Source organism: Drosophila bipectinata, chromosome 2R (assembly GCF_030179905.1).
Source record: "Drosophila bipectinata strain 14024-0381.07 chromosome 2R, DbipHiC1v2, whole genome shotgun sequence".
NCBI classification, from domain to species: Eukaryota; Metazoa; Arthropoda; class Insecta; order Diptera; family Drosophilidae; genus Drosophila; species Drosophila bipectinata.
Genome location: NC_091737.1, coordinates 19,176,800 through 19,204,485, shown reverse-complemented (window position 1 = coordinate 19,204,485; position 27,686 = coordinate 19,176,800). Strand labels below are relative to the sequence as shown.

The window sequence follows — 27,686 nt, the reverse complement described above, 5'->3', positions numbered from 1 at the left end:
ATAAAAGCCTTGATGTCTCATATTTCCGGTTATTCAACACACGCTCTAGTTACACACATATACTGGCACACACGTGTGTACATACATACCCTCGGAACGGTACACAAGACAAATCGCCAATACATAGGGTAGATAAAACAACTTCAAGACGCAATAAAAAGGGTGAAAGGCAATCCGAAGTCCGGACTCCGGGTCTCAGAGACTTTCGTATGTTCAGTGAGCGCTTCAACATTTTATATACATAAAGCGCCAGTTAGGGTCATGAAAGGCAGCACACATTGAGACACATGTGACAAAAGTCCCACAACCATACTACAGCCATACCACCGTTCGACCGTACCCTTCGAGGGTAAATACAAGCACACACATAGGCTGGATGGATGAGTGCGGCCGCCTTGCCCTCGCAAGACTTATAAAAACTTTTTATTTTTATGTTTTGCTTGCTGCTTGGTGCTTGCTGCTTACTGCCTTCTGCAAAACCCACCCCAAAACGTTTAGAGCATTTGCTTGAACCGGTCCCGTCCAGGACGTAACCGGTCCGGTTACGAGAGTCCGGTCTGGCCAGGTCCAGAGTCAGAGCCACCGCCAGCCCTGGGCTGAGGGCCACATGTCGTCTTCGGTTACTGCTGCTTTTTCTGTCAAAAATAAGGGAAAAGCAACGAAAAAGCAAATGGGTTGACAGCATAGGGTTGGTGGTGTTCGCACCATCACATCATCACAAGGGTTACTTGTGGGCGAAGAGGGTAATGCGCTGTGCTTGAATTTGCCATAACGAAGCGACTATCGATTTCTCTCAATATCTATCACACTTTTTGGCGAGCCTTTAAGCCAGTCCTTTCTGAGGAAGCAACATTCGATAATCGAACAAACGATAACGAACGTCTTATAATTTCTTGAATACAGCCACTAAAGATGGCTAGTTGGTGGTGCCCCGTCAATTAAATTTTACCTAAAATTGAGCGTGATAGTCCGGGTCAGAGCTCAATCTGAATCCAGCACCCGCTCCACGGAACACAATGCCCCAAACGCACCGAAGTGAGCCGACAAAAATGCGGAGGAGAGGCGAAACGTCCTGGGGAATTTTATGAAACGGATATGAGAAACAACAAATCGCTTGAAACATCATGACCATGCTGAAGCTCCAGCAGGAAGAGGCCCCCGCCTCGGATTCATGACTCAGAATTTGCTTTTGAAAATTAAAAAATTCTTCAAAAAGAAAGCTGGACGTGGTGGTCTCGGGGTGCTAACGACGCCTGGGTGTGTTGCCGTTGTCGCTGCTCTGTTGTTGGGGTAAACAAAGGATCAAAAGCATACTAATTGTTTTCTACTTTCGCGAAGGCAGTGCGCCTTTTTGGAGGCGAGGACATGGCGACGCAAAGAAGGCAGGGCTATAGGACCTAACCTAGTCCTGAGTCCTGGCTAATCTTTGACTGCCTTTGAAGCATAATTTTTCAAAATGTAATTTGCAATTAAAGACAAAGCTGGCCGGAGCGAGGAACGTTGAATTGATAACGCTTTTAGCTACCCACGCCTTAGGCTTGACCGCCTAACGTTAACGACTTCTTCTACCCAGCCTGCCCTTCTGCTCCTCCGCCTGCCGTCTCCCCGGGTGTTTGTTTGCAAAGGATGTTTGCTTCACTGTTCTTACAAAAGCAGAATTTTAATTAATTGCGTCAGGAGACGACGGAGAAAATGTAACTGCAAATGAGAGCGTTGGAATAGAAATTTAATGGATATTTAAAACGGCTTATTAAACTATACGAAAAGGTGCTGGGTTTCGGCCACTCCATCCTTGGCTAGGCAGTTATACTTCACCTAAAACGTACCTAATTAATAATTATTAGCTGGGGCAGCGATATAATAATTACTACTTTCACATGGGCTAGTGTAAGTGATTTTTTTATTGCAAAGTCGAGCAGCAGGCCGCTAATTTTTTACGATGCTTGATTTCTCGCCATGTGGGACGATTGGGGGTAAGAGGTACTTCCAGCATTTGGACACACGCTGGGCCCCCGGTTTATGATGTCTTTTTGATTAAAAACTATGGCTTCAGCTTCACAAGCTTTTTACTAGCCATAATTGCGGCATATTAATTAACTTAATGGTCATTTTATTTTGCGACCGCATAGTTATGATTACTGTAACACCCATTCGAGCTATTTTAATGTCCTCAATACAATTTTGCTCGGTGCTTAGGAACAGGATGGCGGAAAAAAAGCGGAACTCTGCTGCGAACCCAGCTTCAAGGCTCATTCTTTCGAATATCCTTGGTGCTCTTATACTCTTATCATTTACATATTAAAATGGCTGTTGAAATTTGATTGGTTGGCTTTACTCGTATTTACCCCTTTATGTCGCTTCAACCCTTTTTCAGTTAACGGGGTTGTTCCACGAAATAAAAGGCCTATCATGGCATAGAATCAGAACCTTGACGGGCCACCAACCTGCCGTGTCAAAAGTTTGACTTTTCTCAAACGAAGTCAAATGGTTAGGGGTTGAGGCTAATGAGGGGCACCCCATGCAATTAAAGGGGTTAACTTAATCAGCGGTCGAGGTGGTTTTTCCAAACAGTTAGCCACCCCATAAAGCCTTACTTGAATGTTAGTTAAATTAACCGAAATGGCCTATATACTTTATTATATACAAGAAATTCGATTCAACTTTGATGATTCACAGAGACATTTTTTATATAAGAATACCAAGAAAAGTATTTGTAACTATTTGTCAGGGGCTGAACATTTCCAATGATTAGGGTTGCGTTACAAAGTCTTTTTTTTCACTATTCTGGTTAAATATTACCCGCAGGGGTGGATTCGAGGACACTGGTCAGCAACCGGAAGAAAGTGTTCTAGCACACTCAGGCATTGCAGCATTCAACCGACAGTATGTTTACAGGAGCTCAGTCTCGAGACAATGCTGTCCCAGCGACCTAAGGCAAGGATACGTTTGAAATACTTATTTAAATTATTTATTCTAGCCCTTGCCATGGGCCAAGAGTATATAATAATAAAGAACTAGCAGCAGCTGGAAACAATTTGAATAGCAGACGATGGACGCAATTTCATTATCCTTTTTGGGCCACGGGTGAGCCCAAGTTTGAAACCTTCCTCGTGGCCAACTAGGCCATTGAAAAAAGGTCTGGACCACAGTCGAAATTTTTGGCCAGTCAGATCACAGACCGCACCCACACATGGGCGAATCCCTCAGTTGGCCTGAGTTGGCTTAGCCAAAGGTCGACTGCTCCGCATAATATGCATAAAGTAAAAAAGCAAAAGTATCATTCTAAGACATTTTTTCCGACTTGTATGTATGACCGAGAAATCCTTTGGGCAGTCCTTTTTCAAAGGGAGATTTGGCAGGGACAAGGGCCATTTGAAGGCACATTCTTGCATAAAATAACAATTTGCATTAAAATTTTAATACTCCTAATATTTTCCCAGGACTCTAGCGTACTTCCCATCCTCCTCGCTCTCGGCTACTTCGGTACGTTTAAACATGAAAGGAATTTTAAATGAGTGATATAAGGAAAAAGGGATGCTTTATGTAAGGACAGAGCCAAATGTTTTAAAGGAAACTCTTTAGTAAGAATTGGATTAGGCATTTTAAGGTTTTTCGATTGATGAAGAAGACGAAATCATGCACTACCATCCAATGCCATCCTTTCGCAGAGGACCAATCAATAAACATCAAAGTTGCTCCTGCGTGACAACAAAATAGACAGCCTGAACGGGTCGGGTCCTTTGTGATTGGAAGCTTTGCGTGAAACATCTCGAGGAAGGCTCGAGGAACTTACTGTCATGCCAGAAAACCGATAATCATGAAAAGGATATTGTTATGGCCTTTCGATATTGTCTTGAGGATTATTAAGGAAATTGCGTACACTGTGATTTAAGGGTTGGACTATGAATGAACGCAACAATGATTGCGTTACAGAACCCAATCCACAATCCCCACCAAATGACGCCGTCTCCATTTCCCAACACTCCAATTTCGTTTCTGTCCTACAACTTTTTACTACTTGTACTGGCACATAGTTGCTGTGTGTGCTTTTGGTGCCTTTTGGTGATTTGATGACGCGACGATTGGAATCGAGATTGGGGTCCGACTGCGAATTCCAATTGGTGACCCGTTGCCAGTCCTCAGCCGTATGATGTGTGGTCATATGGCATCTTAAGTCCACAGCAAATCCTTTTGCGATTGCTAAGCGGAGATGATGACTTCTCTTTTCTGACACCATCTGACGCCTTGAGCCCTTCCCAATAATATGACGTATTTAAGGAAACAACCCCTTAAGATGATCTAGGGACCCTCAAGAGGTCCACATGCCATCAATTAGATGCGCCACACTAATCATTAAAGGAAAGTGGTTGATTGCAACCAGGAAAATACAAGTAAGTGACAGCGTTATCCTCGAGAAGTGTGTTCCTAACCTGGCTGGGGCCTTCTTTTCATCAAGGCTTCACTTTCAACATCGTACTAGTCACCTTCACTTTCGCCGGGTCCAGGACTCGAACATATGTTCTACTAATTTGGCCTTCCTTGTGGTCGCCTCAGCACCGTGTGCCGCCTGTTAGAAACCGACCCGCCTCACAATCTACGATCGAAGCACTTGCCTAGGGCTATTATCCTTTTACCTTCCGAATTGCAACTTTCTTTTTAGAAAATGAAAAATAAGCAGCAGCTGTGTGGGCGACCAACCGGTTTCACTTTTTACAACTCAGACGTATGGAAATTCAAGTCCTTTGTCCTGAATGTCTAGTATTTTCTTTCAGTGCGGTATTGAACCTTGTACTTGCAAGTTAATTGTGGGTCGGTATTGTTGTGGTTATCCTCAGACGCGAAAGACCTGAGACGATCAAAAGAAAAGCGCGTCTGTGAGGATCGAGGACGCTAATTAGAGTTGGTCAATGTTTGCGGGGTAACCATGATCTACAAACCGAGGATGTTTGATATTGGTTAACACACACACAAATCGCACAAGAACCAGATGAAAGAAAGGCGACGGCGGACGGCCCAACAAATTACAGATGTGGTGCACGGAAAGGATTCCCGATGAGCACTTGAGCGCGCGGAGACGTAAATATTTACCAAAGGATAATGTTCCTCGCGCGCCGCTAACAAAAAAGAGAATATTTGTCCAAATTGCACGAAAACGCAATTCTGCGGTTGATAAAATGGTTAGCCCAAGTGCGATTTGTTTAGGACGCTCCTCAGGTTTTGGTCTTCGCCCTTCGCCCTCTGCCTGTTTGCCTTAGCAATCATTTGTGTAATTTTCGATAAGAGCCCTGCGGTTCAATTATAGATAAGACTCAGTGACGTAGCCCGCGATCTTTTGTTCTGCTGGCGATCACAGGATGCAAATGTGTGTCTTTTACAGGTGATGCGATTTGATAAGCCATCAGGTGGGGCTTACACAAATTGAGTGTTTGAGAGAGGCCTTTTCCGGGAAACGGAGTTAAGTTTATGTTTACTCGGTATTGTTTCTGGGAAAATACTCCCAAAGGATCTGTCGGCGTGTCAACTACACTCCAAGGCTCGTTGTAGGAACAGCTGATCCATCGAGTAGTCAAAGTCTTAGGAGCCTTCTTATGCATTCAATTATCCAACCTTAATCAATTCCTTGTGTGTACTTTCTCCTTCGATAGAAATCTAAGACACTTAATCAACCGGCTGTCGCATAGGACCTCCTGTACGGGGTTATCTATTCCCCAAAATGATTAATTGGACATTTGAGCGACTTGAATAAACGAGGAAGTCACTTGAGGATCACCTCACAACTCACGGATGGGAGGTCCCCCCCGTAAACTCTTTCCAATGCGGCAAGGGGTGACATATTAGGCACATTAAAATGCCACAAGGCATGCTAAGAAGATAATTCAATTTGAGCTGCGAAGAAGCCGCGGGATCGCTTCGGGATAGAGGACGGGAAACAGAAAATGTGAACTCATTATCAAGTATTTAGAGACCGCGACCCTCGACTTGTTCCCTATCGATGGCACCCTTTTCTTGACTCTGTCGCCTTCCGTTTTTTGTTCGACGCCCTTTTTTTCTTTTGGTTCAGACCTCGTTCTCATCTTTTTACCCCTAATTTAGTGATCATCATCGGGCGCCCTCCTTCGGTATCGTTTGCCTATGTTTCCCCTGCATCGTGCCACTAATCGTGAAAGGGTCACAGGCGCACGCGTCTCCGGAGTCTGCAGTCTGGAGTCTGGAGGCTAGAGCGAAAATCTCGGCATGTGTGCTGTATCGGATCTGAGTTTTTTGCTGGCCGCAGTCTTGTGTTTTTCTCGGATCGGGTCTGAATCTAGCGGATCGAGCGGCCATATGGCGTTTATCGTCTTGACGCTCTGACGTGTGTCAGTCTCGCGGCGAACGAGGAACTTTCGTGTTGATTTCTTGGGGTTAATTTGTTTTGCGACTCTATTAATTGGGTTCGTCTGGTTTTATGGTGGGCGTTGCCCACACTTAATGGCCAAACATTTCAATCGAAAACTACAACTAATTTCGACCTATGGGTCACCGCTTAGCATAAATTAAGCCTTGATCGAACTTCCTGTTTCTTTGAGAACCAATCAACTATTCATATGCTACTAGTAGTGGCAGTAGGGCCCATGTTTGATCGCACATTAATATCAATGTAGTCAATATCTCGTAAACTACTTTCCATGTACATTCCTAACTAGCTGCATGTGTCGATCGTTAGTTTCAATGGACCATGTCGTGGCGGGGCAAGATGTGCAGGCAACCCCGATGAGCCTACGTTTTACGGCCATGGGAACACTTCTCGGTTACTTAAATTCAATAAAAGTGTTCCCCCAAAGGGAGAGCATGATGATACTCTTTGCCCAAAAATGTGACTTCTACAAACCGATTACTGCCACAGTAAGGGGGCGCTCAGAGGTTCCACAAGCCATCCACTTAAGCTTCGTACAAAAGTCTCAATTTCAATCCGTTGTAAAGATGGACTCCGAAAATATTATAAATTCTCTCACATTTTCTTATAAATGAGTCTTTTGTGGACGAATTAATCAAGTTCTGTTGAATATGCCACGATAATACATACGATTGTTGGATTCGGATAATTCGTTGTCGCTTCCTGTGGCCGAATTGGATTGGATTGCAGGCACTTGTGCTTTTCTGGCGATGGGAATTGTGCTACTATTAATCACTTACGGGCTCAGGGGCTGGTTTGGAGATCATGCAAGGCCAGCTTTAAAGGGGGGTCGCCGCCTCGACACGCAATTCCAATTGAAGGCACCGCGATTCGAGAGGGTTTTCAGACGAGGTTTCAACTTCAATCTAATTTCGTTATTTATGCTCCTATTTTTCCCAATTGCGCCTGGGGAAATCGAACTTGCGTGGGAATGCAGTTGACTGGACACTGGCTGGACACTGAACATCTTCATCTCCATCATTGAAATTAGCGTTGGAAAGCGGCCAGCCGAGAGGGAGGAAGGGGAGGGACTAAAATCATTTGCTTGTTGACTGCCAAAAAGCAAGTCCAAACAGTTTGACCGATTGGACAAAGAAAACTTCCATACACCGAGAGAAATTATTGCGAGGAAAATCACAAGGCAAGCCCCATTTCCAGAGAGTTAGCTCCCCACTTTGCAGTGTACTTCCTGACAAACTTTCGTATTCGGTTCTCGGGGGTATTTTGGTACTCATTAATTACGCAGACGAGTCCCGGCCATTTTGGGTGTTAATTTCAAACTTTCATCGACGGACGCAGGGACTCAGACAAACACACACATGTGTCATTTAAGCCCAGGACCCACTCCTTATGTAATTGAAAACCGAGAGAAAAACAACAACCGTCCGCTCATCGCAGAGCCGCAGCTAATGTTATTTGTGGCTTCAGGATATTAGTTATTAATGAACACGTTATGCTTAGGCCCAGGATGCACAAGGTGGACGAGCGGGTGGGCTCTGTACTGCTCAACTTGAACCCCGTATCCTATATCATCATCCTTCATTAAGGGTTGCGCTTATAACTATTTTAGCTTTATCATTCCTAGAAATATGTATAAATGAATGTATGTAGTACATTGTACACCCACCCAGCATCTTTAGCAGCATAAGTTTAGCTGGCTCTTCAATTCCCAAGGCATAACTGACTATGATGTATCTCCTTTCGACTAATGCATTTTATGTATTCTGATTTTCGTTTTGGGGCAGTAGTGGCGACCTATTTGACGACAAGCAGTAGCAATTCATCAAAATGCTTCCCAAAAATTGGATAAGTAAGGTGAAACCAACCACACAGGGGCGGGGACCTTAATTAGGCAATTCATTGAAAGTTTTTCGATTGAAACTCAAACAGTTTTCTTCCTCGCGTGATTTAAAAACTTTGTGTAACGAAGAAGCCCAGAACTTAAGGGGTTACGCCACCCTGACCGCGTGGAAACGGGACGGTTTTTCAGAAATTTCTTGTGACTAAACTAGTTGAGATAGGATTTTTCCACTTTTATTTCTATTTAATACAACTAATGAGCTTTATAAATTCTAAAAAAAAACTGGTTTTCAATTCAAAATGGCGGAGATATGAACATCGGCGATCATGGGTTTTTCCGGAGTGCTCCTAGATGGTGGGCATGATTCACGTGTCAATTTTCATCTCAATCAAGTAAACAAAATTTTTTTTTAAAAAGTGATAAATTTGGAACAGAAAAAAAAAAAATTACGCAAATGAGAGCAATTCAAAACTTGACTCAATGTTTTGGGCAAAAAATTTCGTACTAAAAATTGCATAAAAAAATTTCTATCCATTGGATCGAAAAAATCCTACGTCACTCTGTGGAAAATCTATGTAAGAAGATGTGTTTCAATTTTCAAGTCAATCGGTTGAACAGTTTTTGAGTTATCATGCCCACCGTCTTGAAAAAAGTGGTTTCGAGAAAAAAGCAAAAGAAGAAAAAGAAGTGTCTTAGGTGCCCTCCTGCCGTGCCGATTTAAAATAAACATAACTTCCATAATTATCAAGATATTGTCTTCGGGGACGTCTTAAAATACGCGTAAAAATATAGTCTTTTAAATTAAGTAAAAAAAAAAAAATCGATTTTTTGAAAATTTCAGGGTGGCGTGACCCCTTAAAGAGTTGACGCCATTTCGTAAGCATTATCGATCAAACTCCGCCTACTTCCCCCCATGTGTGTGTTTGTCCGTGTTTTCGCCGCACTAATATACTGACGCGCCACTCACAAATCGATAAAAATAAGCAGCTACCCCAAATGCTCTCTTTCACCCTTTTAATGTACGAAATCCTTTCGCTTTCAATCGAATACACACACTCACACATACAGGAGAGAAAGGAGAAAGGTAGGAGAAAGGCGGCATTGCAATGGCGGCTCCCCTTTTTCGCAGAGCGATGAGAGTGCGGCGAAGAGCGTGGGACCGTGATGCGAAAGAGTAAAGAGAGAATCGGTGCGTCAGCAGCGGTGGGGGGGTCTGCCGGTGGAGCTCTGTCGTTGTGGGGAGCGCAAGTCAATGGCCGACAGACGCTGAGCAGACGGAGACGGCATTAAAAGGGTTAAACTGGGCGACACGTGCGGGCGAAAGAGAGCGAAAGTGTTAAATTTGGAGCACATGCGTGTTGTTTTCCCTCTCTGTTTTGGCGGCCATTTTTGTTTATTGTGTGGCAGGCGAGCAGCAAAGCAGCACGTGCAGCTTTTCGTTTATTTATCATGTGGAGAATGGAGTGCGGCTTGGGTGGTGCCTCCCACCGACCCCCCGACAAGGACCCTGGCAGCGTAGACTTAATTAGAGCGTAAGACTCGTGGGTACCCATTCTGGGTATTTGTGGGCAGGTCAACTCAAGGGATAATCCTTTTTCCAGCATTACTTACTCAATCGATTCTGTGCTCCAACATTGCAGGATCTGGCGTAAGGATTCAATCCCAGTCGGTTCTCACGAAGTCGCACGACTTTGCGGCTTAAAACCCACACACACACAAGCAAGCAATTTGAAAACTGAAAGGAAGTAAAAGGTTAAAGAAAACAATACGAGGTGCATCCTTTCTTTGGAGAATTTCCAATAATCGGAGGTGTTACCTTCAGGGTTGACTGGGTCTGACAATTGGAAATTGAAAAGGATAAATAAAAGATTGGTGACACTTGCCGCAACAATAAAGGGTAGCAAAGACCCCAGGGAAAAGGATAGGACCCGAAATGAAGCCCATGAGATGGTATTGCAACGATACGGTGTTGCTGCCTGTTCCCAAGGTGAAAGGGTTAAGTGAGTACAGAAAACAGGTTTTTGTGAAAAAAATATATTTTTGAAATAAATATTATTTTTTTCAGCAATTTGATGTTTTACTTGCATTTCCGATAGTGATATTTTTATTCTTGCGATATCTAAGCCAAAATCTACTTGGCAATTTGATAGCAGTGTCCGGTTTTTTGTTTGCGGTTGGAAAGTAGGACACTAGAGCAAGGACATAATAAAGGCATATCCTGTGCCCATATACACATGCTCACAATCATTTATACGCGATTTGGCTGTGGTTTTGGTTTTCATTGTGAAAGTGAAAACGCAAGCGGATGCACTTCGTGGAGTTGATCAGCTCAGTTTCATGAATGCGGCAGCATCCTTGAGGTTTTGTTTGGCCAAAGTGGTCTCAAATTCTGCAGCCCGGTATTTGCTCAACGTCTTCCTGGATTCATGCAATTTCTGTCCATCTTCAGCGCTTTGTTGAACGTTCTCACAGGTGTTCTCTGTTTAGGTGTTTGGGTTTTATTTGTTGTCCGATAGCAAAGGGATTATCTTTCACAATGCCTTGCCCATTTGTGGTTAAGTGTCCAGGATGCGAATTGTTTTTTTTTCATCTGAGTAGTATATATATTCTTAAAGTCTATTTTCAAAATTCTGGGGGCTCGGTGCTGGAAAAAGAACGCATTCGTGCTCCGGTGGATGCTCATTGCCAGCTAGTTTTTCTAGCTGCCCCACCCAGGCACGCACTTGGGGTCACATAAAGGTGACTATACGCGGGGCTAAGCAAATGCATATGTCTACCCCGAGAAGAGTTCTTCCCTCTCTAGTTGCTCCTCCTTCATTCCCTCACCAAAAAAATATTCACTTCCCCAAGTGGCGAGCACATGGAGACAATTGTTGCAGGAAATGAGACATTTGCTTGGGGTTTCTCCGGGAAATATTTGAACTTTTTAACATTTGAAATGCAGCAGGCGTTGAGCACGCTTGTCGGGCACCACTTTGTATTAACTCGGAGGGGAGACCACTAAAAAATGAATGGCCGACCAAAATAGAGTTTCTGCAGCGATACAGGCACTCGGATAATTTTGTCTTAAAATGGAGGGAATTTGACGCAAAGAAACTCATAAATTTTCGTCACAAGAAAACTCACTTAAATTATATTATCCCTTTTTGGAAAAACCACGGCTTACACATCAATCCACGGGGAAAACAAAAGCCCCATTTCAAAGAGTCTTGTAGGCCCACTTAATGGGCCGTTTAATGTCCCAGCGAAATGCGCAAAACATTCGGGGCTCAAAAAATACTACTCGGGTAGTTCAGGAAGCTGGGGGAACTGGGCTTGACCGGCACTTAAAGTCGGGTGGCGGCTAATTTGTGCCACAAAACACCAATGTGTCAATGTGCCGCCATAAAAGGACCAGGGGCAGCCACTACGAGGTGAGGAATCAGCCCTAAGATACGAAACTTATTGCTCGTGTAAGCGAAAAAACGAAACGGACCTCACAGGACTCTGGGACGTCTGCAAATGATTGCATTCGCGTTTATCTGCCCTCCATAGGAGAGTATAGCTGCGCAGGATTCACTGCCACCTGTACCAGCAAAGGTTGGATAGAAACCTCAAGACAAGAACCCCATGAGGGCTTCTATCTTTATAAATACCTATTGTACATTTAAATCAAACTAAATATACCAATTCTTAATAAAATCTTTGAATTTGCCTCCAAAAATCCTGTGTAGAGCATCCAATATTCGACTCATACTTGGTCCTCCTGTGGATATTCCTTTTTTGGCTTAAGCGGCAATTTTTACGATTCGAGGACACTTAGGCTCTAATATCCTTTTTAGCACTCAACTAGGTTTTATTCCTTGGATTTTATTTCCGCAACTATTTCCAGTCATGTGAATAACTTGTGGTTTCTCTATCTCCATCTGCGCCGTTCAAGGACCTCTCCTCCATTCACTACAATGACACTTGTCACCGGAGTGTCAATCCTTTGCAGGTTGCCACAGGATGTGCGATGCGTAATGTGAGACGAACGCCGAGTTGCATGCGGCGAGAGAAAGTGTTTGTTTCCCACACATGGAAGGGATACAAGGTTTCAGGCTGCATCATTTTCATGTCATGGGAAAGTGAATGCAACACATTACCAAATATCCTTTCTGGGCATCTTTGGTTCTTCCCTGCATTACGGTGCATATTAAATAATAAGTGCGCAAGTGAAGTTGCATTTCGGATTAATTAATCATTACTTCATGCTTGGCCGAGTGGACTAATCCCGAAACGAAACGAAATCTGTGTCGGTCAAGAGTGGACTCGGACCTGACCATGTGGGAACTAAACGATATCCTGTGGCGAACCCGTTTCAAAGAAATCTCGTAAGATGCTCATTATGATTTGATGTTGCAGTGCCCCAGAAAATAAAAGGATGCCTCACAGAGCCGGCTCATCATCAATAAGGTATAACATGTTGCGAAATTTCAGAGTACTGAGTACTCACTCACTCATCCTTTTTTGCTGGTCAATGTGGCCAACAGACAAAAGCAATAGAAAAGGACCAGGCGGTCCTGAAGTAGAGCCCAGGCCCAGACAAAGGATTTACTCTTTGTTTCCGTTTGTAAGGCGACGTCCAAGGAATAAAATAGATTCGTATTACCGCATTGTGATACTTTCTAAAGAATTTCGGTTGGAAAACGCATCATTACATACTTAGTCGCGAGAACTCTGCTAACCTGTGGTACAGTACAGGTCTCCAAGTCTCCATTTATATATAAAAATTCACCAATTACTCATTAGGAAAGTCACACAGAGAAATAGCTAAGAAAATATGACTCACAACCACTGAATGACATTTTTAATGGCTCTGCCTGTTATCTGATACGATTTACTTTCACTTAAAAAGACAGGTTTGCAGAATAAAGCAAAATCTTGATAAAGGAAAGGGTCCTTAAATGTTCTTTTTTTGCTCCATTGATTGAAAAATTCAGAACCCGACGCCCCGAGATTAGGATTTTTCCCTGAAATCGATAAAAAGTAGACTTGGCTTCTAGTGTTACTCTCCCACGTACTCCCCGCCATTTAAGGACTTAATTGGAGATCAGATTTGAAAGTATTAATACACATGCACCTTAAAGAGCACAATTCCAAGGCCCGCATAAGGGAGTTAGTTGGAAAAAATAGTTGCCAAACGTGAATCTATAAAACTCGGCACCAAACTATCCTCCATTATGTATCTATACGCCTGCACATACTATACATATCTCCTGCATCATAAATTACAGCCCAGTTACGTTGCGTAAATTGATTGAATATTGCAAGGGCAATTTGTATTCAACAACGGATTAACAACGAGCGGAAATATTTAGTTACTATCGATTAAGGGCCCATTTTAAGTGGTATTCCACAGCCCAGTATGGATGCTAAAGAATGCCTCTCCGGATATTCTTGTTTAATTTAAATGAACACTTGAAACGATGCGGGCTTTCTTTTATTCGGCACTCGATTCACTCTCCATTTTACTTTTCTAGTCTTGACAAAAAAATGTGGAAAACTGAAGTATTTACGAATTAAACCGCAAAAGTCTCCCCAAAAAAAAAATATACTTTCACCTTTTTTGCAATACGATAAGCGATCATTATTGGACCACACAATACCTGGCCGGAAATTCCTGCTTTGTTGTGAGTCCACAAATTCGATCGTTTAATCGTTGCCAAGGACCTGCCTACGCGGAAATGAAATTTGAATGTCTCGAGGGCGTGTCTGCTCTCGCCCATTGTTCTCGATTTGACGTGGAAATTATAGAAAATATCCCGGGCTCTGGGCTGATATACGCGCACAATCGAAATCGAAAGTTGCCTGGACTGCACGCTGATACCGGAAATGGTTTTCACTTTTATCGAGCGCCTCTGATTTATTTGTGTTTTATGTCCTAGTTACCCAAGTGTCGGGTTTCTCTTCAAGGGATAAGGACTCGTCCGAGGACCGCCAGTTCACAAACAAGATGTGGAAAAATGAAAAATGAAATTCAACGAGGCATATGTGTTTTGTAGCGCATGAACTTGTTTTCCTTGCGGAGGAGCCCAGGATTCACATTTTGCATGCTTGCCTCAATGCACACATTCTTCGGCTTCCTTTCCGTCGAGGACTCCCTGGTCAGCAGGCCAGCCAAAGCCGAAGATATCCTGCCTACCCATGTGTTTAAAATTCGTTATCCTTTTGCGCAAGATTGAACATATTTTGCGTGGGTTTCGGTTGGGTATCCATGATTAGGGTCACTATTCTATTCTGTTTTCAGATTTTCAGGTTTGGCTTAGGCTGTTGTGACTTTGTGGAAGCGGACGGCAAGGATTTGCCTTGGACACAAGCTAATGTCACTAAGCAGGAAAGGAATTCAGCTCCACGGGTTGCATTGCATGTCTCTCAATTTGAAATCGACATGGGTGGAGGGAGGTAGACCTCAGTTCCATCACCCTCTTGGGTCAAGTTCATTAGTCCGCCTCTCGACTGGCGCCACAAAATAAATAAATATTTGACCTGACCAAATGGCAGTCGCTATTGGAGTGCTTTCAGCTTCGGAGAAGATAGGAGGGAACCTGTCCAACCCCAACCACAAAGGGGCCAAGTTCACCAATATTTTAATTTCCAACTCGGTTTTCGCCCCCTCCCCTGGAAATTTCTCTTCGCTTATCGGTCGCTTAGCCGGTGACAGTCGATTGAAATTGCAATTGAGTAAACACAGCCGGAAATGCATTTGCTTTCACCGACAATCGCTGACCAGGCAGACTGGGTTATCTTCTTGTTCCCCGGAGACTCGAGACTTGTCGGGTGTGCTAGCAATCGCTGTAAAAACATTTCATGATTATCTCCGCTCATCGCCTGTATTTTTCCTTAATTTTATTAACAACAATTTTTTAATTTCCTCAAAGGGTGATGGACCAGCTATTGCGATTCTTGTCTGGTCGGAATACGTGCAAATTGGAAGCCCCTGCCGATTGCGGCAAACATCTGAGGGATTACCTTTCAATGCCACTGCGTTTTTTCACCTAACTGGAGCACAGGCCTGGGGCGGTCCATCAAGGGGACTATAAGAAAGGATAATCTTGTCCGAATCGATGTCTGTTAATTTGTTACAACATCACGTAAGAATGAACCGACGAATCAATAATTTATTATAATGCCGCAAGGTGACATTTCAATTTGCTGTCCGGGCAACAGAAAAGATACGTGTTCGCACAGTAGGGTTAAGTGCTTACCGATCCAATCGCCTCGACGTGACCTGTCCGGGTTTTAATTTGACCTTTTTTCTTGGTTTCACGAACACCGCATCCCGTATCCCATATCCCATATCCCGTTTCCTTGGCGCCAATTCTAAAAGATTACCATATAGAGTTCTTAAATCAACAGATATTCGGATTCCTTAAATTTATTTTTAGAACTAAGGTTCTGGAATGGAGCATTTCCTCCAGTTGTGGAATCCTGGTTTGGCGGACTAGTGGATGGCATTTGAAGCGTTTCCGATCCTAAAAAGTATGTACTCATAGGCCGCATGACAGGAATAAAAAAAAAATGTCACAAAAGTGGGAAAAAAGAACAACTTTTGAGCATTGAAAATTCTTCAACTGGAGTCTCGAGCTGGGTCCTTTGTTGCACGTCAAAGAGTCTGCAGTAAATGCCTATTGAAGTGGGCCATACTGGAATTATGATTAATGGCTCTGACGGAATAAAAGTTAGCCAACTGGCTGAGTGTCGCTGGAGGAATTTTTAATGGTCTATCCCGGTGCCGATCTAAACAAAGCTAAAAGGTCAGTGACAAGAGAAAAAATTAACGGAGCCAGGACTTGTACGATTTTTAAGGAGCTACGAGGGAGAAAAAACTGCGATTGTGAAAGGAGCCGTGCTCCTTGCAAGTCATAAATCATACGTTTGATTTGAGGACACCTAGGGACTTACTTTATTTGTTGTAGGTGGCAATAGAGTTGATTAATTGACAGCGACAGGGCCTGCAAAGGATTGGCCGTTAAAAATTGCCATTTGGCTCGCTTGTTGACAACTGCTCCTTACAAATCCCGCTTCGAGTCCACGTCCTGGATGGGATGCGTGTGGCCCTGTGTGGCCTGTTCCCACCCCTCGTCACAACAATTGTCGCCCAGCTGTCAACAACAAATCAATGCAATTTACAGCTTCATTTTTGCAAATTTACGCTAAAAAACCGAACTGACAAGAATAAGAGCCGGTACGCTGACAGGCCATAGCTAACAAAGGATCTAACCGCCCTGCCATCCCCCAAGTTTGGGCCCGAAAAGCTACTCAACCGTATGCAATGCGATACTTTTCTAATTTTTTTGTAGTTTTAATGCCTTCTTTGGTTCGTTTTTTTTCTGGTTCCTGACTTTTCTAGGACTTCGCTTTGTCTAATTGCCAAACAATCGCCGCCTGATTATCCTGTCAAGCCGAAACTTTGTGCGGTTTCCACTGCGTAGTTCCGCCTAATTGGATTGACTTGCAGACATGTGAGTGACATCACGCCGTCATCTCCATCGTCGCACCTTTCCGTTTTTTGGCGCCACTCTAAAATCGCACGCAAAACGCGCGTTCTATGAACGGCCATGACTGGCATGGGTCTTGGGATTGGGGCTTATCGTTCCGCTTTGAATTATAAATCAACTTTGTTTTGTCCTGTTGCTAAATTAGTATTACCTATATGTGTATGAGTGATGTACTTTACTCATCTTGCGGGTTAATTGGTCATATCATTGCCTACGTGACACGCTGCCGCGTTTTGTTGCCAAGTCTACATTTGTTTTCGTACAAGTCCCCCACTCTTTGAAACTGAAACCGAAAGGAGGCTCTGGCGAGTTCTTTAAAATAAAAAAATAAATAGCTTTGGCGCTGATAACAAACTGGTTGACTAAAATGCGCTCCGGGTGCATTGTACGACCCACTGATAAGCAACACAAAATCCTTGATCTTGACGTTGCGTTTCAACTCGCAAATTTATGTTGCCCGTGGAAGCGGCTTAAATTGTTTATAGGTATTGTTCTAACTTAGGGAGCTTGGCAGCAGCAGCGCAGTGCAAGTATTGAGCAGTTGATAAGAGTAAGAGCACTCGAAGCGAAAACTTTCTGACACGCAACAGTTGGCCCGGGGCACCGCTAATCAGAATGATAAGAGCCAGCTTCTGAAAAAAGGTTCGGCAATTGTACGCCTGGGTGTTGTTCTATTCGTCCCCCGATAAATCGTGGAGAAATTATGGCATGGAGTGCGCCTGAGTCCTGGCCAAGAACTAAGACACAGATGTCCTCACAAAAAAATAGGCGATTTAAGAAACCTACAGGTCGGAAGCAACTGTCAGAAAAGATTCCAATGTTTCTATCAAAAGATTCACTTTTCTGTTCACCGGATGTATAAATCGCCAACAATGAAGAAACGGTCAATAGCCAAGGAGCCGTAGCCGTGATGAAGGGCATGGCCAATATAGGCTCTTCTATTATCTTGCATAAGAACAATTATAAAAAAATGTATCAATAAAAATAAGAGAACCTTCTTCTGCGGAAGTGATAGTCCTTTGGATAGCCAGTTACTGAGATACTTTCCATTACCGGCGAGTTTCGAAATCCCTCCCACAAGTTTCTTTAATGAAACCAGACTTAAGCCGGAGATTAATCTTGATCTGCGGAACTGCGGTTTGCATGTTGCGCCACGGTCTTGGAACATCCTGGCGCTTCTAGTAGATCAAGAATAATCGGGCTCCTTAAGTTAACTATAATCCAAGTATGATCACTGGATCAGTGGCTAAGCAACATTTTCCGGGGTTCGAGCCACCCACTCACTACCTGGTCAGGTCAGTTACTCGGACCAACTGGTTTAGCTTAATCCAGGGATTTAACTTTTTCGCCATGCCTGTGATAATAAAAAGCAATAACGCTACAATTTTCTTTTTACTCGACCAGGCTTTTACCTCATTCCAGCAGCTGCTTCCACGGATTAAGGTAGAAAAAAACATGTTACGTCTACCTCCACAAACGGATTAAATTTTTTGAAACATATAAGTCAGTCTTAAGCATGGCGATTAAGCTTGATCCCCTGCGAAGGGGCGTAATATTTACGGATTTTCCTCTAAATCCTTCGGCTAATCTCCGGCTTAGAGCGCGGCGCGATTTTTTTCGCGGCTCGGCCTGCATTGTTTTTTTTTGTTTCGTTTTCTTCGATTCGCAAGAAGGCAGGCCTCTGGGCCAATGAGGATCATAATTATGGAATTCCTAAATAAACGAGGAAGGGCAGACGGCGATCACATCAAACTGACCTACCTGTAAGCGTGGGTAGGAAGGACTCTGCTCTACTGTTCTACGGCCCAGGCTTGCAGGCCAGCACACAGGTAGACAGAACCAGCCTTGAGTTACCGGACGGCAATTAAGAAGTCAAATTTCACTTAAAAACAAAACAAAAAAATTGAAAAACGAAAAACAATGCAAAAAATGTCCGTAGACTGAACTAAATCCGGCTTAGGAAAGTCGATTCTTAGCGGATCCTTGCATCATCAGCAAGGTCAGACAGCCTTCCAGCCTTCTGCATCATTTGCATGCCGAAAAGGATCGTAAACGAATTCGCCGCATCTTCGCCGCCGAGCCTTCCCAGCCGGCTCTCCTTTTTTTCCCACACTTTTTATGCCGCCCTTGACTTTTTTTAATATGGGTGGTTTGACTTTTTTACTGGACATGGCCAGGAGTACTTCCGTTTTTTATATTTTTTATGAGGGATCTTTCTACCTGCTAGTTTATGGGTGTTGTCCGTTTTTTAACTGAGCTAGTCCTCTCTAGCCCCTTGAATATATTTTTGAATGAAAGCCCAAACACATATTAGTCCACGTCGCATTAGTGTTTTTCATTAAACTTAGTCCGGGTATAGCCCATAGATCTACAAAATATGTGGAAAGCATGCTTTTACTTTCAGACACTCGTAGTCTGGGCAAACACATTACGGTGGTCATTTGGACCAGCCGGATTAGCCGTCCTAATCCTCGAACGAGGGTGTTATTTACACGCAGCAGGCCAGCAGTCCATCATCTTCATCTTTTCTTTTATAAATTTTTGCTAGTAATTAGCAGAATGTGTTTCAAAATTATGTATTATCCGGCCCCGAAAATGAAATTATTAAAAACAAGATGCAAGATACAAGATACAAGAAATGTAAAACAAACACTAAAAGTACGTGAACATGAACCAACTTATCAAAATTTCCATAATCCGCCCTGTGCCTGTGGTCGCCTAATCCTGATCCATGGAGGAAATCTCGGTGACCAGCTTAGCTAATCCCAAGTTCCGAGGCTTCCTGATTAGATCACTAGGCGGCTCATTCAAGAAAATATTGGCGTACGTCTTTAATCCAACCCTTTCTCCCTCGATATTCACAGAATAGACCCACATGCGTTCTTGCAGTTCACGACCTTAGCTGTCGGCAAGGAACCCAGGACACACCTTTTGATCCTCCTCATTAATTTGATATAGACATAGGGGAATCTCTAAGCGTGCTGAGCGTATGCCGAGTCCTTAAAAAAGTAAAATTGAATTTAGGGATGCTGCTAAAGAAGATACTTCGGGGATGTTTTTTCTCACTTCACGATAACTATCCCGAGACTTTTTTATCCTTGCAGGAATAGGAATCTCCTGTCACGGAAGCAGTTATAGGTCTAGGGTTCTTCTATAAGTTACTATAAGCTACTCTTTAATCCAAGCTGATCTGCGATCACGGAAGCCGAAGGATTCTTCTAGCAAGGATTTCCGAAAGGGGTTTTCCATCTCATTAAAAAGTAGATTTAAATAGTTATGCAGTTTCCATCCGTGGCTTAGGAAACCGATTATCGCGTTGGCTAATGATGAGTCCCCGGGAAAGCTTCGGGTCGGGGCTCTAAGCGGAAGGATTACCGAAAAGATCGCGTGGGTGCTGTGGAATTTCTCAAAGGATTTCAGTTGAATGCAGAAGAATCGCTTAATGCACTTTAAGTACCTTTCATCTCTATTCCAATATTTGGTAATGTTGTACCAACCACTCATCATTATCGAATCGTCACATCCCGTTGCTCTATAAATCACAAAACCGCACCCTTTAAAACCTAAATAAAATCGATTGAGTGTTACAAATGACTAAAAAATTGTGGGCACACTCATGGCTTGCCAAACAATAAAAAACGATCCCCTATCCTGTGCTCCTCGGGTATCCTGGGGTGGCTGCGCAGGCGCATGCGCGACGTCCGATGTTTTAAGCCTTCACTTTCGCTTTTCGCTTTTATTTCTCTGTTTTCCCCCTTTTTTGATAAAACAATCGCCTCTTTGTTGACAGCCCTCGTTTTCATTCGATATATTTGTACAAAATTTGTCTCTTTTTTCGGAAAAAGTTTCAATTTTAGTTTGGGATGGGCGTATTGTGTTTACTTTCCAAAGGGGGTAAGCCAAAACTAGACGCAGCTGCTGGCTGTTGAGTTTTGATGAAATTTTAGTAGAATGGAACATGAAACGGTGCTGCTGCGGGGCACTACTACTTTTATACCAAAGTAGTTTGAGATTAAAAACAAAATTGAATAATGTTGGCCCAGGTTAGTTCCTCTGCCGGATAGCTTATCAATAGTGCGAACGCACTTTCCTACGCACTATTGACCCACTTACACGCACACAGCTTAGCACGTGTTGTTTGGCTACGGGGATAGAGTTGGTGGATTTTTGGGATTCGAAATCGCGAATACTTTCGGTGCCTGATTGTGTCATGGCCCGATAAGGCCCGGATCTCATTAAAATCCGTTGAGCTTAGGTGGCTTTTGTCAATACCAAGCAGTGCTCTTCTTATCAGGCAAACATTTTCTGACTAATTCCCAAGCCGGGGAAAGAGGCGAATTCCTGAAACTAGAAGAGTAGAAGTTCTGTCCAAAACCTCAGAAGTCGTTATCAATAGGGTCAGCTCGGGAGCATGAATATTGTTTAATGCTTCTGCGAATTTTATTTTATTTTTGCAAGCATCTTTCGCTGAAACCAAACCGTGCTCTTGGATGGCAAGAGTATTCGAAATTTACGTAACATTATGCAGAGCAAGGATATGCCCCTGCTAGGACTATTGTTCGGTTTCACTTTCGGAAATTCCACGGTAGTTCGCATTAACCGCCCGGCGAGTCCGGCGCGTCCTTGGCCTACCTACAAAAACCAGCAGAACGATCTAGACCCATTTTCAGCATAAGTCCAGCGCAGCATGTCCTTGCCATAAAAATCAACATAAAACAATTTAAAAGTCAATCCGCAAAGTCACCAGCAACGCCTGGGCCCGGACTCGGGCCCTGAGAGGCTCGATATGTATGTTTCGAAGTTCGAGCTTCGTTGACTGTTTTTTAGGAAGGGGTTCGCCGGGCTCTAACCTTCTACCTGTGGCCGCTTTTTTTACTAGTTCCTTTTTTACGATGTACGATTTGTTTTTTAGTCGTGTGCCAATAATTATTTAGCCATTAAACTGGTCTACCGACTACCGCCGAATCGGATGCTCAACAGGCACCAGGCATAGGAGAAAAACTCACTCGGTGATTTTTTTTTTTTTAAAAACCACTCCTGGTGCGTTTGGGACTCGGACTCTGATGCCAGGACGATGCTTTGTTTACTTCCGCTTACTTGTACAGCGCACGCTTGAATTTCCACCCCATCCTGGGCATCTCTTTTCATGACTTTTGGCTCTTTCGCTCTCGCTCTTCCCTTTCGCTGGAGGACTCCTCGCCTTGGCGTTCAGTTCATCCCCTTCGGAGTCCTTGAGTTCTTTCCGGAAAGGGGAAATGTCGACGAATCGTGTGAGTGAGTTTTTTTTTATTTTTACCCGGTTACCCGGTTCGTCCATGATCCTTGCTCCACTTAGAACAGCCTTCAAGTGCAGTTTTTTATGAAGGCTCTAAAAACACCGGAGCTCCGGAAGTGGCCATAAGATTTTTACACTCCTTTATGGCTAGTGCATAGTTTTGACTTTCATTTTTTATGGCTACAAAAAACGGTGAGGCCATAAAACAACCAAGCTCGTCCTTCTTAAAAAAAAGAGACCAACAAAAAACTACGAGCAGGAGTCCACTTCGGGGACTTCGACATTGAAACGTCCCACCGGCTGACCGGCTATCTCTGTCGCACCAATTTGCATATGAAAAATCAGCACTTTTAGGTAAAAACAAAAAAAAAAAATAAAAAAGGAAAAAAACGAGCTGATGAAAAACGAAAAGATACTCAACTCGACTGAGTGCTCCGGCCCCTGCTCCGGTTTACCTGCTTCTCGGGGTCTAAGGATCGGTATTCGCCGTCGCCTGATGTCTTCTCCTTTCGCCGCGGCAAACGCGTGTGTGCGAGCGGGAGGGCGCATTGAGTGCGTAGTGGATTGTTTCGCCGCGGCGAAGCGTACTTATAGTTAGCTCACGCAGCGAATTTGTATCAGTCGTGATTTGGTTCTGTTAGAGAGAGGAACACCAATTCAACCAATTTCTTGTGCCACACACACACAACAACACACTCAACAACCTCAACTCTTACACACACGCAAATTTGTTGCTTCAAAGGATTCGTCAGCAAAGGATACATCATCAAGCTGTATAAAGACGTGCTCAACCGCTCTCTTAACATCACTCCTCAGCGACCAGTCGTCACGTCAACATCTCAAGAAACTTGGTGTGTTAACGTACAACATCTCAACCCGCGAAACACCAAAAAAAAAAAAACAAAATACCTCCTGGCAAATTTGAAACTTGAATAATTACAACTACCTCATTTTGCATAATTGGTGAAGTTTTTTTAATAAAGGACAAAGTCAGTGCAAACGCCTCTACCTCAAAGTACAAAAAAGTGCGCGAAACGGAAATACTCCATATCCTAAAAGTGAAAATTGCTCAAATGAAAATTTGTTCAAACTAATCGAATCGATAGCTGATTTCTAAGTGGTTTTGCTCAAGTGAAGGCAAAAGCGACATCGCAATCCCAGAAATACCAACATATTTATGGCCATATCAATGCTACAGGACGCCCAGACGCGAAGTAAGTACAACTATCCAGATAGGTCTATCCTACCTATCCTATGTAGTGTTTAAGCCGTGTTTAACTTGGCCAAACTAGTTGTTTCTAGACCCTCTAGCAATTAGGGTTTGTTTACAAAGTTTGGCCGAAACCGGCACCTAACTCGTTGGCCCCAAAACAAAAGCTGGCAAGAGAAAAGCCCTCTCGCACATGTAACATGTGTGAGATTGCTCTTACTTGCCTGTGCTCTTACCCGAAAGTCCTTTCCTGCAGGACTCGCATGCATTAGTCCCACGAACCGCTCACTAACTCTTATTTTTCTTCTGTTTCAGGCTTAGCTGCTGCATTAGCTGGCATCAAGAGAGAAGACGTCGCCGTTGACCGCTCCATGTCGCTGTCGCCCCCCATGTCCGCCAACACATCAGCCACTAACGCTGCCGCCATGTACCCAGCCATCGGCCTCCAGCAGGCGGCGGCTGCCTCGGCTTTTGGGATGCTCTCGCCCACCCAGCTGCTGGCCGCCAACCGCCAGGCTGCCGCCTTTATGGCCCAGCTGCCCATGAGCACACTGGCCAACACACTGTTCCCGCACAACCCGGCGGCTCTGTTCGGAGCCTGGGCTGCCCAGCAGTCGATGCCGCCCCAAGGCACACACTTGCACTCGCCGCCCGCCAGCCCACACTCGCCTGTGGCTACGACGCCCCTGGGCAGCGGCAAGCATCCCCTCGGCTCCCCCAACAGCACGCCCCAGCACCACGAGCCTGCCAAGAAGGCCCGCAAGCTGTCGGTGAAGAAGGAGTTCCAGACAGAGATCAGCATGAGCGTGAACGACCTCTACCACACCCCGGGCGGACCCATCTCCCCGCCGTCCAGCGGTAGCTCGCCAAACTCCACCCACGAGGGAGTGAGCGCTGGGAACAGCGGTGCTTCCAAGGATCCTTCTCGCGACAAGAGCTTCACCTGCAAGATCTGCTCTCGCAGCTTCGGCTACAAGCACGTCCTGCAGAACCACGAACGCACCCACACCGGCGAGAAGCCCTTCGAGTGCCCGGAGTGCCACAAGCGTTTCACCCGTGACCACCATCTGAAAACCCACATGCGCCTGCACACCGGCGAGAAGCCGTACCACTGCTCCCACTGCGATCGCCAGTTCGTCCAGGTGGCCAACCTGAGGCGCCATCTCCGCGTCCACACCGGCGAGCGGCCCTACACTTGCGAGATCTGCGACGGAAAGTTCAGCGACTCGAACCAACTCAAGTCCCACATGCTGGTCCACAATGGAGAAAAGCCTTTCGAGTGCGAACGCTGCCACATGAAGTTCCGACGGCGCCACCATCTGATGAACCACAAGTGCGGCATCCAGTCGCCGCCCACTCCGGCTCTGTCGCCAGCCATGAGCGGGGACTTCCCCATGGCCGTCACCTCCATGGCTCTGGAGGCGTCCACCAACAAGTTCGCGGCAATGTGCGCCAGCTACGGCGGCTCGGAGGAGTCGGTGGATCTCGAGAAGGGCGCCATGGAGGATGATGCTCCCCTCGACTTGTCCGAGGACGGCGCCAGCTCGGTGGACGGACACTGCAGCAGCTCTGGCCGCCGCAAGGCTGCTGACATTCGCCGAGTGTTCCGCCTGCCTCCTCCACAGATCCTGCACGTTCCCAGCGACATGCCCGAGCAGACCGAGCCCGAGGACTTGAGCATGCACTCGCCGCGCTCCGCCGAGTCTCACGATCAGGCCGAAGACATCGACTTGGACGACCTGGATGACGCTGCCGCTCTCTATATGCGCCAGCAGCTCCACTAGACCACTAGTCCCACTGCCAATTGTACATAGCTGTGGTCAGTTTTCATCAGATGAAGTTGACGGTCAAACAAATCCACACAAAATTGAAAATTTTGCAATTCGAGTGGAGGGCAAGAATGTTGCAACAGGAATTTAATGCTAAGTACAACTAACTATAGATCAACGATTTAGACACTTATAGAACTAATAGCACCCAAATCAAAAGCTAAAGAATTGTACAAAACTAGAAGATACAATTGCCACAAGCTTATTGCCGCCAAAACCCCACCAAATCGAACCGAAAATGTCGTGCCATTCTCATGTCTAATTTAAGTTAATGTTTTAAGTTCTTTGAATCTCTCCAGATTGTACATATATATCCACCCAGCAAATTAATGCTGCCAATTGTAAATTATACAGCGCTCCAAAAAATGTTATTGTGCTAAAAAAACGAAAGAAAAAAATCTATTTGCACCTAATTTTTATTGTTTACTTAAGCCTATTTTAATCTTACGAATTCTTAAAGAAACAATGCCAATAATCACAAAATCAAAATTAACTTTAAGTTAAAATAATAAATCATTTTTATTCTCTAATTGTTTTGTTTGCTATTGATATTTAAAACAATTATTTAACTAGCTAGAGCCTAATTATTGCATGAATCTCGTTTCATTGATCCAAAAGATATGTTTTAGCTTATATATTTAAATCTATATTTAGTTTAACAGTTGCGCATGCAATACAAAAAATAAAATTATCAAAACAACGTTATTTCTTTTTATTTGAAACCTCTTCCCGAAAAGTGATTATCCTTTATTTTGTCCTGAAAAGCACCCACACATATAGCTCAACGCATAATCACACCTGTATATAAGTAATGTCACCTAACCAGTAAACCCAGTACTGTAAGCATTAGCTCTAATTGTAAGAATTGAACCAAGTAAACAGGAAGAAATGCTATAACCAAATACCTCCAATACCTCTATGTATCGAAATTGTTGTGAGCTAATCGTATATATACAACAATTTGGCAATCGTACAATTCAACTGAATTTATATACAACGTTTAAGATGAAATCGAAACTCAAACCAAAGTTATATGTATTGTAATTTTGATGGATATTTTATCGCAACCTAACATTGAATACGATTTTTGAGCATTCGCTAGCCTAAGACTAGGGACTAAGTGTAAATACATCAGCCAGTAGTAGTGGTAGTTCAGCCTAATCTGTATATAGTTTAGAGTGTATATAGCGAAATCCAACGTATACTACAGAATAATTTTAGTGCAATCTTTGGTTCAAACGGTCGACGAGCGTTTTCGTCGACACCCTTTGAGTTAGTTCGTTCTAATATCATAAAATGCAACAAAATATTGTGTAATTTTCTTTGTTCATTCAAATGTATGGTATACAAGTTCCTCAAGATTAAATGATTACAAAAATAATAAATCGGATAGCGAGCGCCAGTCGAGTCCCCTCGAAGCTCGGCGCATTGCACAAAGACCTCACCACATGTTTCACATTAATTGTGTATATTAATACTCACTATGTAACTTTAGCATATTTAAAACTAAGTACTTATATGTATGATAACAAGGTCAATTTATGTAAATACTAAATACTAATTACCCTTACTATAGCTCAAGTTGTGCAATATAACATATGCAACCTTATACTACAAAACTAAACCAATATCAAGGCTCCTCTCCAGTCTCGTATTAGTCACTAGCCGACATACTATACTAGGAAATTAAAACTAGACAAATTATACTGTAATAACTGAAATTATTGCATTGGATGTGTCTATAAACGTACGAATATGTTAAGTTAGAGCCGTCAGTTTGTCGTATCAATTTTCTCATTATTGTTGCACCTTCAGGCATTGAAAAGACAAATCTACGCGTATATTTAAGGAATACTTATACATCATTAAATTATTCATTAATTTTAACTAAATATATTCTGTTTATTATCGAATTGTATGTCTGCGAAACAAAGAAATATATATTACAATATTGTGTTAAATAACAAGCCAGCACTTTTCAACCAGTGAACGAGGGAGCAACCCCTGGAAAATTAGCAGGAGCTTGCTCCTTTCTCCTTTCTTTAGAAAGGCGACAACGGGCAGCATTATATAAATTTTTAATTTATGCAAACGAAGCCCTTTCGCATTATTTTACATTTGCCACAAGACGCCCCACTAATGCTGTCGCCACCACCCTATACCAACTCCTCCCCCACTGCCTCGCCGGAATTTGAATTTGCGTCGGGGGCAGCAGCCGCAGCAGGAGCAGGAGCAGCAGCTGAGCAAGAAAGAAAGAATATAAAAAACTCGCCCCGCGCAGCCAGAAAATGTCACAGTGTTTTTCCCCATTTAATCTCCAGTGAGAGAGCAAACAACTACAACGCCATGGAGGAAAGGCGACACCCCCATCACCCATCACCCACAATCCACCCATCTTCCTGGCGTTCCTTATTCAACCTTCCAGCGAAACTGACGCCTCCACTTCTTTGTGCCCCTTTCAACTGCCAAAAAAGGCTTCATCCTGGCAGCCCTCCATGTACAAAATGGCAGCATGTACAAGTATTACATAAAGGGCGCCTTATGTGCTTACATAGAGCCCGTCTATAAGAGGGAGACGGAGGACAAATGTTCGCGTACTGCGCTGCTTATTAGCATTTT

General features: G+C 43.8%; 1 protein-coding gene across 1 annotated transcript; it reads left to right on the top strand.

Moving 5' to 3' along the window:
• Nucleotides 1-22,638: 22,638 nt before the first annotated feature.
• Nucleotides 22,639-26,908, top strand: Kr (Kruppel). Its single transcript, XM_017241368.3, has 2 exons — nt 22,639-23,242; nt 23,554-26,908. The coding sequence occupies exons 1-2, from the start codon at nt 23,206-23,208 to the stop codon at nt 25,020-25,022; spliced, it is 1,506 nt and encodes a 501-aa protein (XP_017096857.1). The 5' UTR covers nt 22,639-23,205; the 3' UTR covers nt 25,023-26,908.
• Nucleotides 26,909-27,686: the final 778 nt, after the last annotated feature.